At 33.4% G+C, this 20006-nt stretch overlaps 1 protein-coding gene across 1 annotated transcript; it reads left to right on the top strand.

The window, feature by feature from the left end:
* Positions 1-289: 289 nt before the first annotated feature.
* Positions 290-17724, top strand: LOC132565330 (alpha-N-acetylglucosaminidase-like). Its single transcript, XM_060229971.1, has 23 exons — positions 290-350; positions 1967-2012; positions 2716-2873; positions 3173-3357; positions 3568-3715; positions 4002-4072; positions 4578-4739; positions 5407-5472; positions 5811-5874; positions 7378-7448; positions 8315-8389; positions 8709-8790; positions 8991-9140; positions 9626-9768; positions 10042-10114; positions 10360-10455; positions 10898-10983; positions 11967-12071; positions 12546-12729; positions 13270-13313; positions 13606-13663; positions 14417-14516; positions 15670-17724. The coding sequence occupies exons 1-23, from the start codon at positions 324-326 to the stop codon at positions 15876-15878; spliced, it is 2403 nt and encodes an 800-aa protein (XP_060085954.1). The 5' UTR covers positions 290-323; the 3' UTR covers positions 15879-17724.
* The last annotated feature ends 2282 nt before the right edge of the window (positions 17725-20006 follow it).

Raw genomic sequence — 20006 nt, 5'->3', positions numbered from 1 at the left:
ATGGAAAATCTTGAAGTGTTCCGGATGTGTGGATGGTGTTTACTAAAAGCCAAAACTGTCAACCGGAAATTATATAAATATTTGAAAACAAATTAAAGATTTTCCTGAACTCTTTTGATAATCATTTCTTTTTAATTATTCTGAGAAATTGATAATGTTATGCTCTAGGATGCTTTAATATCTCTGTTTAAATATGCATCGTTGGCGCGGAGTCTTGTTGTTCGGATTTCTCGATGTTAAACGTAACGACTGTCATTAAAGTTCCGAATCGAACTTGGTGATCACATGACAGACGACGCCGCCACCGTCTGGTGACAGTTACGATGTTTCCTGCGTTTACCAGGATCTGTGTATGATATTTCGATATATTTCCTGTTCAACTTTCACCACTTTTCCTCTCCAACTTATCATTCTCTTTATTTACATGTCCAAAATTTTTAAAAAGCCTGACCAGTATCCTTACTTGTTCACTTTCACTTTATGAGGTAATGAGGTTAACTTCCCTTATTACTGTACATTTGTAGCATACTGTACTCCAAAGGGGTTCGGCATGATTCATATATACGTATTTAATGACTAGGATTGTAACTTCCGAGAAGGAAAAATTTAACTTATGTTTAAAAAAATTGTGCCCATGTTACCTTAGGAGAGAAGTTAGATCTTTCCAATGAGTGTTTGATGAACCAGTTAGACCTAAGTTATGACCAGACGAATTCGGAAATATGTGCATAAATGGCTAGTATTTCCCTGTCTAGTTGAAATACACTCTCTTCTCAAATGAGTACATTGTGCCTCCATACATGCAACTAAGCCGAAATTGTGAAATGTATGCTTGTGGCGGAATACCATAAATGCGGACTCTGTAATAAAATTTGAAATAATGTTAGATGAACATTGGAAAAATATCCGTTTCAATACATGATTGTGCATTAATTAACTAATATAAGCCATTAACACTGAAATTACTTACTATGCAATATGTAAATATGTGATATGGACATAGAGGCTTTAAGTCTGCGTCCATTATTTATGCTAATAAATGCTAATAAATAACCATTACTGTGTACACACTGAATGACCTTTAATGTTTTGATGTTTCTTACATTGTTTAAATTCCATATCAGTTAACATACTCACTGTCCTTTTTTTCCTTTGTCGTGGATCACTGTTACATGACATACTTGGTTTCAGTAAAGACTTCAAAACAGTCCAGGATAATTCATCTAGATCTCAAGAATAAAATATCACATAATTTATAGGATTTTCTAAAAAAAATTATTGAACTGTTATAAATATCTTACACTTTGAACGAATTCATCACAATTCAATGTTTGAGTGCTGCATTCAAATATACACTCCCTCAAAAATGTAAATGGCTGATATAAACAGCAACATGTAATGATGACATGACTTGGTTTGGCATATTAGTAACAATTGAGTGTCATTTTTAGTTCTATGTTTCAACAATCTAAGTCAAGAATCTTAAAACAAAATGGCAAAGTCTTGAATTGACTTCTGAAAAAAAGGTTTTACGGTATAGCTTTTCCTATCTCAACCTGGATGATATCATTTAGCGGGTTTTTGATGTGCAAGTACTGTATATTCAATTCCATATGTAGTTTCAAAGGGGCCATCATACATGCATGGCAACAAACATAAGTTTGTACATGTACAATTAAAGGATGGGTGTTTGTTGATGTTTGATTGGTTAGTAGTTCATTGTTACTCCAAGTTCTCTCTAGCCAAGCAATATATTGCAGCTAGTGTTTTACCAGGATTACAATAGGTAATAAGTTAGCCTTTTATCACAAAAAAATGTAAATATATGATTTATATATAGTTCTAAATCATATTATTTTGTTATATTATGTATTTAATTTCTACATGTACTTATTCAGTTCTTTTAGTGATATTCTTAATTAGATGATTCACAGATATTCTCATATTTTTCTTGTTTGTTCCATAGGTGTGTTCAATGCTTCTGTTTGTTTCTACAGCTGGAGCTGTAAAAGGTGAATATACGATAAAAGATACATTAATGTAAAAAGTATATGTTTTCAATGAGTTTCAACACAGCAGTACAGTAACTTATACGTGACAATAATTATTTTTAGAAAATAGCTGACTAAACATTGATTTCTTGTAAAAGTCATCCATTTTCTTATTCATGTGGAAAATATCCGTTCTAAATCAGATAAAATCAGACAAAATTAATTATATCTTTTCTCAGATGACAACCTGAGCTGTTAATGAGAATACTGCATGTATGTAGACAAATAGATATATAGATAAAGATCGGACATCCATTATGTAAGATCAGCAATTAATTGTCATAGATACTCATATGTTTTGCATGTATGTGGTCCAAGCTGTTACAAAATGTAGTATACTTTATCATACCATAAGAATATTGACCATAAACTTTACTGGTAATTATTGTGTAATGACTTATTGAAGTTATTCACAGGTGTTCAGTATCATAGTAGTCCAGAATATCCTTGCAAACAATGTTACACTTAATACCTACAATTTGAAAAATATGTTTGTTGGCAATTTTTCAATCAGGTATACAGTTTACCTTCAATTTACATGTATGTCATATTTTGAAAATATGTGAGGAAAATTCAGTCGTTTGCTGATGGTGAAATCTATGGAGGAAAGTTGGACTTGGACAATAACATGAGTAATGTACCTGTAAATGATCTTTCATAACAGAATTTCAGACATTGGATCACCTTAAACCAAAAGCCACACCAGAGACACAAGCTGCTGCTGCACAGGCTCTAATTGGTCGCATTGTCGGGAAGAGAGCAAGTGAATTCAAAGCAGCCATATCATCTACATTAGGACCAAAAAATAGAGACACTTTTCAGGTAACAAAAAAAACTGCTCTTCATATGGTCCTCTTAAAATCTCTCAAAAATGTACATTATTGGTGATATTGCAGACTGATATTGGTTGTTTTAAAAGCATTTAAGAAATAGCCATTGTATACATATGTATATATATTTTTTAATTCCATGTCTATACAGCTTTTACAATGTAATTAGATGGAACAAGGCTCTCTTAGACTAGAATATTTCATTATAGAATAGGACAGCGACCTTTGATATTGTGAACTTTGATATATTTGCCAGTCTTGTTTTATACCAGAATTGTTTTATCTTTACAGATTACCACATCTGGATCCTATGTCAACATCACTGGGACTACAGGAGTGGCAGTTGCCATGGGCCTGTATTACTACTTAACCAATTACTGTGGGTGTCAGTACACGTGGGCGGGACAACAGATGAACATTCCATCCTCTCTGCCTAAGGTCCCAGCCCCGGGAATAAAAGTGACTACAAATGATAGGTAAACTTTACCTTAGTCACTTCTTGCTAATGAATATCCTAGTTGTCTGCATTGCCTGTAAATTAATATGCACTATCATTTAATATTTAAATTAATACAGGTATTGGATAATGGAATTTTAAGATGTTTTTCAGGGTCAAAATTGGCTCTTCAAATTTTATTTCTAATAGTGCTATATACTTGTATTTCAATTTGTACACCATTTATCAGGTTCCGGTATTATCAGAATGTGTGTACGGTGGATTACTCATTTGTATGGTATAACTGGACAGACTGGCAACAACAGTTAGACTGGATGGCTTTACATGGCATCAACATGCCTTTAGCCTTCACCGGACAGGAGGCTATATTTCAGCGGGTAATTATTCGTTATACATGTACATTATTGTATAAAACTAGATGAAAAATGCTTGGATCAAATCTTATAGGTCAACTGAAGCATATTTCAAATTTTTAAATTGATTCTAATCCAAGACAGGAGATCCTTATTTATTTTATTTAATTTATAATATTTTTGATTTTATGTTTTCATTTTGAAAAAAATTTTATGTATGTGATTGATAGTGAAATCTGTTAAAGAATGGTAATCTTTAAGTTTAAGATATTTTATGTCAGCATGATTCCACAAATATGTTTAACTTCAGATCTACATGAGAATGGGATTCACAATGTACGACATACAGAGACATTTTGGTGGTCCAGCCTTTCTTGCCTGGTGAGTATGTGAGGTTATTAAATATCAAAGTTTACACTATCACATTTACAGTACAAACTGTATAAGCCTTTGCTGAAAATTGGAATTTGGTTTATTCAAATATAATATCCTTGTGAAACAAATCTAAACAAAGTATGGTATCCTGAAATATAATATCCTCGCTACATTAGAAATCATAAACCACTTGTTTATAATTAGCAATGTTTTGCTAATAGAACTGAAGTAGAACAGGGGTTTGTTTTTTAATGTAGAATAACAGATCCTCAGCCTTTTAAATAGTATGTCAGGCTTATAAATTGCATAAAATTTGCAAATACAAATACAGACAGTGAAATGTTTAATGAAATAAAGCTTATCAGAGAGCAAAGTCAGAACAGTAGGTCTACCCCTCTTCATAAATAAGTAACCCTTGTGCCACTTGTCAAACATGATCAAAAACAACCCAGATGTGAGTTGTTCCTGCTTTCATACATTGTATAATTGTATGTGTTATCTCCCCTGAAAGGTCCAGAATGGGTAACATGCATGGATGGGGTGGACCACTACCTCAGTCATGGATTGACCAACAGTTGGTCCTACAACACAAGATTCTTGACCGGGCGAGAGAGCTGGGAATGATTCCAGTATTACCTGGCTTTGCTGGACATGTCCCTGAGGCAATAACATGGTGAATAGAGTTTAAACATTTAATCAATGTATCAAATTTACAAAGATTCAGTATTTCCCTCTCATTTATCCCAAACAAAATCACGATTTAATTGATTACTCAAGGTTTTTTATTTCCATGTAGCGACAGAAAAATTCATTTGACAATATGTGAATAAGCTGGTCATGTTTTTATGCCCCCTGATTGAAGGACAGTTGGCATGTTGTTTTGGTGCTCTCTGTTGTCAACTTTAACCTTCCTCATAACTATTGTACCATAAGAGGTGGGGCTTTTGTATTTTGCATGTGTGTTCCTCGTGACAAGACCTTTCTGATGGTACCTTTTGTTTTTTTATGATTTGACCTTGACCGTGACCTTTGACCTACATTTGAAAGTGAAAAAACAAATCATTCTCACAATGAAGACATAAGCGTTTCACAAAGTCTGCATGCAATTGGCATATGACTTGCACAGTACAGTTCAGAATTCAGAATTTCTTTTGCAACCAGGGGCATAGTATTTCATAAACACATCTTGTTTAAACATGAAGTCATTTTGACATGTTAATATATAATTTTAAGATAGTATGAATCAGTCATTTACATTTAACTTCCTCACTGTAAAACTGTACAATCGTCAAGTGGTGATCAAAATTGAGATAATACTTGCTTCACTGTTTTATTTGTAGGCTATTTCCTGAGTCCAATGTTTCTAGATTGCCAGACTGGGCAGGGTTCAACGGAACCTATTGTTGGTAAGGTTTTTTTATGGTAACTTGAATAACATTTACAAAGAAATCAATGAAATGATATTATCTTTATGCCTTCATAATTTTAGGAAGGAGAGAAAGTTGTACATGTAGGATGGTTCATCTGTTCATGATTATGTTGCATCCAATTTGAATCTATTTGATATCTTCAAAATGCTTAACAGATTTGGTTTATATACAAAGTAACCACTTAATGTTGAGATGAGGGTAAATGTTTTGGTATAAATGTCATGGATGCTACTGAGAATTTTTCAAATTAAAGAAGTTGTACATAACTTTCAGCAGGCTGGAACATACTGTATATCTTATTTATGTCATTGCAGCAACCTTCTGTTGGACTTTGATGACCCACTTTTCAAACAGATTGGTGTGCAGTTCCTTAAAGAGGTAACATTTCCAATTCATTTCCTGTAATACTGAAAACTCTAGATAATCCCCTCTACTTGGCTTTCAGGGTTCCCATAGAATATGTTTGCCCCAAAATAACCCACCCTGCCTAGCTTTGGTTCACATAGAATACATATACCCCAAAATGATCCACCCTTCCTAGCCTTGGTTCACATAGAGTACATATGCCCCAAGATAATCCACCCTTCCTAGCCTGGGTTCACATAGAATACATATGCCCCCAAGATAATCCACCCTGCCTAGCCTTGGTTCACATAGAATACATATACCCCAAGATAATCCACCCTGCCTAGCCTTGATTGTCATAGAATACATCAGACCTAAGATAGTTAACTCTCTCGGCCTAAATTCCCATATTATGCATCAGATGCAAGTTCTGGTACCAGGTACATCATATCAGTCCAAAGATCATTATTACTCCTTTGCTTGCACACTTACACAATACCAGGTACATCAGTGCAAAGATAATCTGTCCCCCTTGACCTTAGTTACCATAGAATACCAGGTACATCAATCGAAAGATAATCCGTCCTCCTTGATCTTTGTTCCTACTAGGTACATCAGTGTGAAGATAATCTGTCCCCCTTGACCTTAGTTACCATAGAATACCAGGTACATCAATCGAAAGATAATCCGTCCTCCTTGATCTTTGTTCCTACTAGGTACATCAGTGTGAAGATAATCTGTCCCCCTTGACCTTAGTTACCATGGAATACCAGGTACATCAGTGTGAAGATGAACTGTTCTCCTTGACCTTGTTCCTACAGAATACCAGGTACATCAGTGCAAAGATAATCCATCCTCCTTGATCTTTGTTCCTACAGAATACTAGGTACATCAGTGCAAAGATAATCTGTCCCCCTTGACCGTAGTTCCTACACAATACCAGGTACATCAGTGTGAAGATAATCTGTATTTGGCTTTGTTAGTTTGTAATACATAAGACCCTAGATAGTTCATTATAGTCCATTAAATCACCAGATGGTTTGTAGGATAGTTGTAGTGATCTTTGCTGATTGATGATATTTGATTGCTCAAATATAGTAAGTGTATAGTTTAGCTTTATAGTTAAAGAATACTGTTCAGCCAGCCCAGTGTTTGTATGATGCTGTAATGAAATATAAACTTCTTGCTAACATCAGAATGTTCTTAATAGTGCAATCAAAAGCATTGCATTCAATAGTATCCAATATTTTGTATTTCGTGAAAGAAATACAATTTTAAAAATACCACACATATTTTCCAACATTATAAGATGATATAGTGAGAATGTCGAAATTTGTTTTTTTCACGTGATGTGTGAATAACTTGATTATTGGAAGAGATGGCTAATTACAGAAGTGCATAATTTTTTTACATTTCTTATTTTGACAAAAATTTAATGTTTTTACTGTTAGGACTTATAATTCCAATTATTTTAGGATGTTTTTACCTCTAGGTATTCTTATTTATAATTCAAATGAATCTGTGGATGAATTTCAGATGATTGATGAGTTTGGGACTGACCACATCTACAATATTGACACCTTCAATGAGATGGACCCTAAATCAAAGTAGGTACACTTAGTACCAGTGTCATTTTTTTTATGAATCTTTGCCCCTTAATACTAGATGAAGTTCATTGCAAATTGCAGCTTTCAGCTGTGATCAGTACATCAACTGGTGATAAGTTAGAAACCCATTAAAATGTAACACCCTTTATTTGTTTGGAGTAACAGTTTCAGGGGATTTTTCTTCATGTTGCTTTTATGTTAATTTAATCAAAATTGTGCTTTCATTACAAAATTTAATTTAGAATTAGATACAGTATATATAGAGCAATGAATTAAGTTGCAACATACAGTTGTTTTGTCCTTCTAGAACTCATCAGTGATAATAATGGTCAAAATTGGTTGAAACAAACTTTAAAAAGAAACAAAAAAAAACCTAGATTTATAGAAAAAAACAGATGGGGATGTGCACTCACCCCAAAATGAAATCAATTTTCTACTGGTGTCTTTCAAACTTGGTAGAGATTAAATACCATGACATGAAGTTATGCTATCCTGAACAGTAGTTTGGTTCAACTGTATATGGAAGAGTTACTGCCCCTTTTTGTTTTCATAAGGTTAGTCTTGCCCAGAGATCTCCTCTGCCAATTTTCAACCGATTTCTTTCTAAATTTGTCAGCTTTATATGAGAAACTATGACATGAAATTGTGTTTTCTTGAAAAGCAGTTTCTCCCATGGCATTTTGACTCAGTATTACCATTTTTGTATTTGTTTTCATTTTGGCATGATATTTTTATAATATAGAATAAGCATAAATTGTTCCATCCCGGCATACTCTGTTTCTGTTGATATATATATAGATTTATTATCTGATACATTTATGGTAAATGATATTGGCAGTTGTTACAATTGACTTGTACAATTCCAGTGCCCCAGAATACTTAGCTAAAGCTTCCCGCACCATTTATGAAGCTGTCACAGAGGCTGATCCACAGGGAATATGGTATGTATGATAAATAGCAGGCTGATGTTTAAACCTCAGGACTTTGTCATTGTTCTAACACAATCAGTAAAATATTAGACTGTGGCCACACAGTCACATTCATCAGAGAAAATGACCTGTGTGAAGCATACTAGCACTAAAGAAAATTTTCTGAAATATCTGTAATGTTACTGTCAACCAAAAAAATTAAAATGTCACTGTAATTTAGTGTACAACAAATTATGAAGGTTTTAAGAAGTTTGAAAAAAAAAAACGACTTAAATTCTTGTACTCGAGATTGTTCATTACTAAATTGTCATTCTAAATTTGGTTATTTTAGGCTAATGCAGGGATGGCTGTTTCAAGCGGAATATTTCTGGAAACCTACCCAAATAAAGGCTTACCTGACAGGTGTTCCAACTGTAAGGAATATTTACCTTCCCCAATCTATTTCGATATAGACAAATGATTTCTCCTCCAATCAGTTTGGACAAGAATTTGAATCTTTTAATGATGGATTTTTCTCATTTTTTTTATGCTTCTTTTATGAAAGTCGGCTATGTATCAAAATGATTACGATGTCTTTAAACTATAAGCCGAGATGTACTTTGATTTATTTTAGGGTAAAATGATTGTCTTGGATCTGTACTCTGAAATTGCTCCAATTTTTTCGAACACGGAATCTTATTATGGCCAGCCGTTTATTTGGTGTATGTTACACAATTTCGGAGGAACGTCAGAGATGTATGGAGCATTTCTAAATATCAATAATGTAAGTAATTGACAACTAGCTGTAGAAATTTCTATAACTATATGATACAAGCTGTGTCATAACATTTTATGATGCTGTTTTATATAATGCATTACCTAGTGGTAATCTGATAAAGGATAGACAAAATCCTTTCCTGACACAAACTTTTGATATATTAATTGAATATCATGATGATGCCAGCTGTAGGACTATTGAAATAAAAGGCAAGTTCACACAAATGTAGGGTCTGCTGAAATGAGTACCATACTGAAACAAACTTTAGATTTTCAATTGTTGAAATGAAAAGCTACTGGAAGATTACACAATTCGTAGTATTTTTAGTACTGCCTTTGTGACACCTACTTTAGATCTGTAGAAATGAGTGTGTCGATGACACAAACTTTAATTGTGGTCTGTCAAAAACAATATCTCAGTGACATACTATTGTTTTTTCCTTTTGGTAAGTTTTATGAGAGTCTGATCTGTACGTTATACTATATACTTAGGGTCCATTTGATGGTCGAGCTTTTCCTAATAGCACCTTGGTTGGTATTGGAATCACCCCAGAGGGCATATATCAGAATGAAGTAATTTACGAATTCTTTGCTGAAAACACATGGAGAACTAAACCTAGAGATGTAGCAAAATGGTAAGGTGTTGATTATAGAATGATATACGGTATATAACTGAAACATATTCCTGAATTTAGCACTAGTCTAAGACATACTAAGATAAAAGAATTATTGATGAGTCGTTTAACAACAGATTGATTTTCTTTCTGATAATTTATACAACAGTCAGCTATCTGGTTTAACTTTTTTCCAAACTTCAATTGTTTGTTGGTCCAACTTCTCTTTAATTTTAGAAATTAAGGATGCTGTTCTATCTCATCTTTTTCTCATCTAGTTTGTCAATATTTCAGGGTGTCAGATTATGCAACCAGAAGATATGGAAAATATGACAAATATGTGGACCTTGCCTGGCACTATCTCAAGGTAAGCTGCCTTATGTAACTGTGGTTTAACTAAGTACATGTAATGATATGTAGATGAGGGGTCAAGATATTCTAAACAAATACCTTCAGTTGACATATTAATCTTAAACTGCCTGGAAAGGTTAAACAAGGTCAAATGAATGAAAGAACAGTCTGAAACCATGTTGCATGAACTAATATGTAGATGTTAAGCCATGTGTTGGATTTGGATACTGAATTCTGAAAAACTTTGTTTTTTCCCCTTAGATGAGTATTTACAACTGCTCTGATGGTCACCATGACAACAATATTGACATTATTCCAACGGTCAGACCACGGCTTACTCCCATGATACATCAGGATGTGAGTTCATTATGTTACTATTATCATAAAGCAACTCTGCTTTAGGTGTGAAGTTATAAACAAATCCTATAGTTCTTCTGTTCTCGATATCTGAAGAAATCAAATTTCCTTTTTTTATGAAATCTGTTAAACTCTAATGTTACATGTATAGTATTGTTTTTGGAAAAAAATTAAAATTATGATATTACATGTTTATCATCTTACTTCATGTGACTCCTCCTTAAACACATTCAAAACACTTATAATAAATACTATGTAATGCATAGCCCCTGTTTGCAAAATGCATGATGTAACAATAGTATAATCACAAATTTTGTTATAATGAGACAGCATATAATAAATGCTTACAGGTTTCTACTTAATATGAGAGTTATTACACTTTTGATGAATTCATGTATTAAAAAATATGATAGAAAAAAAAACTTTTGGGTGAATTTCACAGATATGGTATGAGCCAGAGGATCTTTATGTAGCTTGGGACATCCTGGTAGTGGCAGCTGATCAGTACATAAATAATACCTTGTATATGTAAGTAGATTATAAACATAAACCAATTAGATCAGAGATCAAAGTCCGTGAATAAGAATATCACAGCGAAATTAACTTTGATATTGTTGTTTATAAGCTCACCATCATCTCATGTTCTAATTGCTGTTCATTCATCATCTCCCCGTCTTTCAATAAACATTTTCTGTTATTGCTAATCCTTGAAAACGACTGAATGGCTCATTTTCACCAAATATCATATGTAGACTTATTCCAGTTCATGATTGTACATTGTCTAGTTTTTTAGCTAATAAGAAAAACAAAATAGTCAAGTTACGACCATCTTAGGTTTTTGCTTTTATAGTTTGTTGTCACTATTTCTGCAAAATATGTGATAGATCATTCCCAAATTTCATGTGTAGGTTGCCGTAAATCTGTTAATTTGTAATGACTATATTCTGCGACTGATCAAATGACAGGTGGCCATCTTGCATTTTGATTGTTTTAGTTTGTTATTTCTATTCATATAAAAGTGTGGAATCGTGCCATTCTCAAATTTTATATGTATTTTCCCCATGGTCCCTAGTTAAACATTGCCTTTATATTGGTTGAATGAACAAAATAGTGACCATGTGAAAATTTGACATTTAGATTTTATCTGTACTTCTTCAGAAATAGTAGATGGATCTGTCTAAAATTTTAGAATCCCTCAAGGATCTCTTCTATCTGTTCGAAACTCACATGGTTTAAATGATAAACACTTTCTGCCATATCAAAGCTACTCTGACCTTGATCAGGGTCATTGTGAAGCATCATTGTCATTATGTTCTAAATTTGAGACACTATACCCATCTGTCATGTTTATTGTGCCAAGTTTAGGTCTCTTCATCAATGTACACACTAAATGTACATTAAGTCTTTGCAATGTAATGCAGTCACTTTTTGTGGTCAGTTTTGTCATATTCCAGATATTGTGTGAAAGGTCATTTGTATGAAGATGATATTGGTGCTATTTTGATTGACAGGTATGATTTAGTGGATGTGACACGAAACAGCCTCCAGATTCTCTCCCTAAGTTACTACCAGGATTTGGTGAATGCCTTCAAGGGAAAAGACCTTCCTACTGTCACGTACGTCTTATTATTTCTATGCGAGACAAGATTGGGTTAGAATTTAAAGCATTGCTTTAAGGTTTGTTATTTGTCAGATTGCAATTTCTCAATTAGATATGGATGCTCTTGGATTAATATTGAATGTCAAAAATATGTCAGAGCAAAATTGAGAATTATGGAAACGTGATCCGTTGAAAGCCAAATCCAATTTTCTGAAAAAGGAAAAATCCAGTGTTATTGGCTTCCAAGGGGATTTAATGCAGCTTCAAAGAATTTGTTAGAAAGTTAAACTCAGATGACAATTTATGTTTTTTTACTTCTCATTAGAATAGTTAGTTAGAGGAATCAGCTGTGAGATGAATCTTACCTGTGTAACGTTGATAGGATATCTGAAAGAATAAATTTATAAAGCATGGATTTGTTAGGTTAAGACAGTGAGGGTCCTGATGAGTAAGGATGTGATCCTATTTTGTTTATTCATGTTTATTACAGGACTTTAGGAGATAAATTGTTGGGACTCCTGAAGGATATGGATACAGTCCTTGCCTCTGATCGTCATTTCCTAATGGGGCGCTGGATTGCAGCAGCCCAGGCCAAGTCTACAAATATAAATGAACGCTTTTTATATGAGTACAATGCACGTAACCAGGTGACACTCTGGGGACCACGAGGGGAGGTAAATCTCTTTCATCATCAGTGATAATTTCAGACATCCATCACTTCTACTCCATGGTCTCAACTGATTTCTTCTCTTCCCTTCACCTATTTTGCTTCTCCTGGCTCTATTGGCATATAACAGGTTTTGTCTGATCGAGAACACCATGCTGATGTTAGAGAACAGCTTATAGGTATTGCTAATCCTCTATCCGTTAGATGAAATCTGCTCATCATGGAGTGTTGCAGTGTACTGACAGATTATATGTATGAACCCTACTTTATATACCAATTTCCCTAAATGCTGCCAATATTTCATAATACAGAAACTGTTTGTTAGAAACATATTAAGCAATTTATGTGGTCCTCCAGAACAGGCAAAATGTAACTTCATACTTCCATACGCCCATATTAGGAAAAGAAGTCTTTAGTTCAACCAATTATTGATATGACAGGGGCCTTACTATCATCACATATCTACTAGATTATGATTTAATTTTGTTGTAAAAGTAAGTCCTCCATCAAACGCTCTAGAATTTAATCACTTAAAAATATATTTCAGATCCTTGATTATGCTTGTAAGCAGTGGGCAGGTTTGATTGAAGGGTAAGTGACATCATATACACATGTATGATTTCCATTTACACATATTCTGAGACCTGTACTAAAGAAGTAATGCAGCAACATATTGATTTTTTGCTTTCAATCTACTTTCTAAGATCAAACCTTTCGAAAAAAGTTTGATACTGGAACTTTTTTTCTTCTGAGAGGAGTACATCCTTAACCATAAAATGTAATTAGTGAAGGTTATTTAAGACGACCCATCAGCTAGATATAGTAATATATATAGTATATTCCTTCTGTAGTTTATTTGTACTTAGAATTTCTTCTGTTTCAGATATTACCGTCCTCGCTGGGAACTGTTTATCGATAACCTAAAGGGATGCCTAAATAACGTAAGTTTAAAAAGTCCTCCTTCATAGAACTTTGTCCACCTGGTCATAGGGTCTGGAACCTATTGATCTCTTGCCTACTTGTAGACCTTGTCATGGGGTCTGGAACATATTAATCTCTTGCCCACTGGTAGACCTGGTCATGGGGTCTGAAACATAGTGATCTCTTGCCCACTGGTAGACCTGGTCATGGGGTCTGAAACATATCAATCTCTTGCCTACTGGTAGCTACATTGTCTAGTTAGAAGCTAGTATATCATCTTCATACCTGTATTTACCAAGTGGATCTGAATTTAGGGGAATTGGACAGAATGAATAAATGCTGGATGGCCTAACATAATTTTGCATGCTTTCTTTGGATTTGCAGGTACAATAAAAGTCCAAGGATTAATTCTGGTTTTGTCTGACATTTAAGTTCCCAGTCTGTTTCCTTTTTTGTGTTTTATGCAATGAATGGTCTTGATATAATGTGCAATGTCCAGAGAAAAGTTAATTGGCATATCATTAAGTTTATGTGTGAGTTGTGGTGTGGTTGGTTAATAGAAAATGTGAAGCTTCGATACAAGTCTCATATTGATTTTAGATATAATTGACGGTTCATATTTAATTTGGAATTACTAAATCTTAAATGTATATAATTGGAAATAGTAATATTGTTACCAAAGGTGGATATGAGAGATTTACAGATATATATATTGTGACTCTCCGAGAATGTAAATGTAGTTACTGTAATATAGTGGTCTATTTTCATTGTAGAAAACAGACTTCAATCAAGGTGTATATGATGAAGACGTGCTGAACCAGGTGGAGATACCTTTCACCTTAGACCTTACTCCTATGGCAACAGAACCCAAAGGTCAGTAGAGGAACACTTGTACTTAAGATGACAATCATTTGGTCAGTATGATAGTATAGTGTTGTCTTTCATTACAAACCAGTCTAAATACCACTGAGAAAACAGTTTTATTTGATAATTCAATTCAATAATTTTGGTAACAAAAAGTGATAAGAAGTACAGTTTAATTAGATAATATCAATTTTTGAAAGAAGATTGAAGAACAGCAAAAGCTAAACATTTACTTTGAAGTTCATTTTTTTCTGTTGTAAATCCAGTAGAAACACAGACCTCTAGATTTTGGCATTTTTGGAAAATAGACCACAATGCCTTTTGACCTTAAAATGACAATTATACCAGTTCTCAATTTTTCTGAAATTTTAACCATAGGTAGACAGTATAATGACCCAACTATTTTGTAAAAATTTTTGGTGTGCTAGAATAGGAAGTATGTGCTTCATTTCTGCAAAAAAATTGTCATATCTTTAAAAAAAAATGCTAAGAAAATGATGTACATGTATGATTTGGTTAAATAAATGTACAAAAGAATTTCAGGTTTTTTCATTCCATTTTGAAATATGATTGGAACTTTAATTGATTTTATTGATTAACTAAAGTTTATATAAAAATCGGGAAATAATTCAAATTTGCTTAGAATTATTAACATGGGATAGCAGTGAAATTGTTCATTTCACATTTACATGATATCTCCGTTGTAAGTCAAGTTATCTTACTTTTGTTTACAAGATGATTTCAATGACATACCTTAGTTAAGGCCCTTGGGTCTCTTGTTAATTAAACTAATTTTCAGATGGTGTGTCGTTGAAATTGTGATTCGTGCGATGCCCATCTGTCCTTAAACAATTGTTTTAGTCACAACTTTTTTGAGAAGCACAGGATGGATATTTTTCAATTCAATTCAGTTCAATTTCATATCCACTTTTCCCTTGGTTGTTAGTATTGCATTGTTTCATGCTGGGACTGATCCAAAAAAGAAAATGGCTGACTGACAGCCATCTTGGATTTTGACATTAATAGCTTGTTATTGGTATTTCTTAAGAAGTCCTTAATAGATCATACTTAGATTTCATATGAAGGTTTCTCTTGGTCCCTAGTTGGTTGGGCAATGTTTTTCTTTCAGCATGTACTGTGACTGCATCAATTTCTGTTACAGGTGACTCGCTAGCAATCGTCAAAGACATCCACATGAGGTATCGGCCTGACGCTAGCTTTTCAACTCTAAAGCGCCTTAAAAAGAAATCCTCAAAAGTCGACAAACGTGATTGGATAGAGAGAAAATATGGCCATCAAATTGCACCACAGTACAAAGACTTTAAAAACGATTTTGACTCCAAGTTAAAGAGAAAGAGTGTGTATGGTTAAATTCATCATTTATCGTGGATATGTTAATGATAAAGATATTTGAATTTTTCTCTTTAAAAAAAAGTTCAAATATTCAGAGGTGAATGATGACATTTATAATATTATGAAAAGCATTCTGTGTTACAATCAAGTATTTTAAATCATTGTTAAATCTATGTCTTGAAGCAGATGAAAGATGTTAAATTTCATTTTTAAATGTCTAGTAGTTGGAAATAACATTATGAAGATCAAATGGTATTATGTTAGATTCCCATGATATTGATTGATTGGAGTATGAGATTCTCAAAGACCATTTATTTTTTTCATGGAAAGATTACATAGAAAATATTTATAAAATGCTACATATCAACAGAAAATGTTCGTTTTTAGGGAGGACAAAGTTTTTAATAAGCAATTAGTCCTAAAAAAGGAATTAAAAATCAACATATATCTTGGTTGGTATCCATCAAAATAAAATGTGGCAGGAATCTTTCATAAGAAATCAAAGGATGGAACAGCAACGTCAAGATTGTGTGGTTAATTATGTTTCAATATAACAGCTAGCTAGACTAGTCCTCATTAGAACATTGATATACATTGTATATTTTGTAGAAACTTTTGATATGGATTCTACCAGCATTATTCTCCATTACCCCTAGAGAGGTTACCAAACCCCAAAAAATTCTGAAATTCATGATTTGTACCCCCAGTTTTCAAGCACTCTTCTGTATATAGATACATAGTTAGAGTTACAGTGTACCCCCAGTATCAAACGACAAAGGGGGAATGCTGGCAAGTCAAATATAGCATGTGTAACCATATTTTCTAACTAAACAAGCTTATAGCATTTTCTGAGAAATCAAGAAGGGAATTATTAAGTTAACTTAAATATTAAAATTTTCCAGTAAACTGATGCATGCTTGTTTCATACTAAATTTTGAATTTGTTTGATGAATTAAAAGTACGTGACCTCATGTATAACAACTTCTGGTTCCGTGCTTTATAGTAAATGAAATCATTATGAAACTAATATGGTTTTAGTCTTGAAGGATTTTTTTTTCAAGTTACAAAATCATGTATACTATATACCTAGTCATCAGTTTGTACATAATTAATGTTATTTTCAATTTCACAAACAATAGAATATTAGTACTGAAACTGAACTTTATAATGTATGTGTATCATTGTAAGATGATCATTTGGGACAAAATCTGCTAGCTATTTAATACACTCATGTCTATGTCATGCAAATATTTGGTATTTCCTTAAACAGTGTTCGCACTTGCATTTTGAAACTAGGGGTACACTATATCCCTGGCTATGTATTTACACAGAAGAGTGCTTAAAAACTGAGGGTAAAAGTCCTGAATTTCACCAAATGTTTGGGTTTTGTATCTTCATTGTAGTGGGGAACAATTCCTAAAATAGCAATTTTAGAAATATGTAAAATGTTATATAAATTTTATATTGAAAGATTGAAGAAGTTCCATTTCATCACAAAACGAGGCAGCATTAAAGATATGAACAGATTTTAAAAGTATTTAATAGTTAACACTTCTGCTGTATCATAGTGAAAATATTCCTTAGTGGTAGTTCTATTGTACAACTAGATTGTGGTGTGGTTTATCAATTTTCGACTCTAAAATCTATTTATTGATATGATGTATCTGTAACAGTAAGATGTATCATTCTATTTTCTGACATGTATACAAGTACCATGCATATCTATTTTTTACACTATAAACTGTTTTGTGAGTTTTAGATTAAATATTTTCTATTGTTTTTGTATTTCTAACATTTCTACCTGATACCTCAATATCAAATTTAACTATATTTATAATTTTGAATTGATCATGTTCTAGGTAAACATGTACATCAGACATTTTCTGTCCAAACAAAAAGTATATTGTTAAAGAATATAGCTTAATCATCTTGAGCAATTCTAATAGAAAATGTGTGTGCTACTTTGGTACAAGAACATGAACTATTGTATCAAAATTAAAAGTAGCAGAATCTATTGTTACAGTGCTGGGTCAAACTGGGATAATTTTGCTCATGAAGTATATATTTCTCTTTGGAAAATCAATGATTTCTTTATGTTGGTAGTGAAAATGAATAGGAAAAAATACAATCAAACTGAACAATATGATTAATGTATGTTATTGTCCACTTTGAACATGTTATTATTGAGTGCCTTTCATTTTATATTGTATCATATGTTGTTCATGGTCTCTCAGGTTACGTGGAATTATGTTTATCTTGCTTTTCTCTCTGATGGAAATCCAATGGAATAAGTTTCTTTATGTACATGTACCCAATGCTTGTATTGTGAAAAAGAAGTTTTGGAGATGCAGTTGTGCAGGATAGAACTACAACATGTCTTATCATTTTGTTTACCAAGTACAGTTTAGTTCATTGTGATAAATTAAATTACTCCAGATCTACTTTCCAGGTTTTTGTTGTCAATTGGTATCATCTGATGAAACAAATATAAAAAGTTAATAATGTGCAAAAACAAAAAAAAACAAAAAAACAAAAAACAGGGAAACCATATTCTTGCCGAAAGCAATTACAGGAATCGAACCCCAGTCTCTGGCGTGATAATCCACGGCTGTATCAACTGAATCAGAGAAGTATAATCCACCAGCTGAATGACAGAGACTGTATTTAACACTATGTACAAGCCATACAGACTCCTCCTTGTACAGTTTTGATTCTGTAATTGCTATATGAAACTAACTTGGTTAATTTTTTGTTGTTTTCTTTCTTCAAAATTTAAGGTTTTGCTTGTTCTAATCATTAAAACTACTCCTGTTACTGAACCATAATATCTCTTAACCACGGACCAACAGGGTTTTCCACGAAGCTGAAGTAAGAGCAATCCTAATGATTTTGATTTCCGTACAGTTATTTTTAGCCCACCGTCATCAGATAGAGGGTTGTTCAAATCACCTTTCGACTTTGATCCGCCATTAAATCATTCCCATCTCTTGAGAAGTAAAATCTCAAATTACATTGAAATCGTTTTGGTATCTTCCATAGCATTTTCAGTTTTGGGACAGATAAAAAAGTTTAAGTTTGTTATCAAAATTTCTTGGGAATCGCTGGATGGATGGTTCTGGTTTTATTGCGGTAGTTTCAGCTTCCTTCGTGTCCTAATTGAACATTTCTCAAATTTCATATGATTGAGAGACAAGAATTGACAATATTCAACTTACGATAAAGATCGTATAACGGCGAGCGCCAAGATCCGTCCGGGGGATGCTTGTCCATTGATATGAAGTAACATTCGTGTGTTTCCAACAAACGGAGTTTTTATTTTGCTGTTTATTCGGTATTCAAGTCCAGGACTTGATTTCACTATCACGATATCCATGAATGATGTCAACACCGAACAGGAACATACAATACAGTTTTTAGAGATACATGTTGAAAAGATATAAAGGTTTTTGGTTGTCATCATATAATCACACTGGGAAGTTATCTACTTCGTTGTGAGGTACACGGTAGGAAGCTGGACACGTTCAATGCTCGTTAGTAATCCTGGTGCATTCTTTGTTACAAGTATATAAGTCCGTAATCAAACCTAGAAAGAAATTGAGGAAAATTAAAGACTGGTCGCAAGAAATGTCAAAACCAGAAGATGCGTTTTCACCGAAATTCATAGATTCCATAGATTTCATTAGTGCATAGTTCCAAAGAATGACGATGATTGCACAAAAGACACGCGCGTCCTTCTATGACTGCTTCGGGCCTAAATTGCCTGTGAGGAGACAGAGGGAAATTAAAATTGGCCGAAAGAAACTATAAGGAACTATTTGGGGAGTTGTTCTAAACTAAAATCAATTGTGTCACAATTAACCCAATCTTATTAATATTGCAGAATATCAAAAGAACGTGAAGTTCTGTACTTGTGTATATTCCGAACCGTGCACGCACTACCGTAATGATTTAAAGCGTGACATGCGGGTTACGACAAACCTCGAGGACTGAAAGTCCACCAGCAGTGTCTACCACCTGCAATCTCAATAACTGTACAAAGGACACACACAAGACAAACAGCAAGAAATATGATGATAGAATGAAGCCGTCAGACCGACAAGCGTTCTCTTCCTGTTAGCATTTTCATATGTAGAAGCTAACGACATA

The sequence above is a fragment of the Ylistrum balloti genome, unplaced genomic scaffold, assembly GCF_031769215.1.
Source record: "Ylistrum balloti isolate Yb309-2 unplaced genomic scaffold, AGI_CSIRO_Ybal_v1 Utg369716, whole genome shotgun sequence".
NCBI classification, from domain to species: Eukaryota; Metazoa; Mollusca; class Bivalvia; order Pectinida; family Pectinidae; genus Ylistrum; species Ylistrum balloti.
This window is presented reverse-complemented; position numbering and strand designations above follow the sequence as displayed.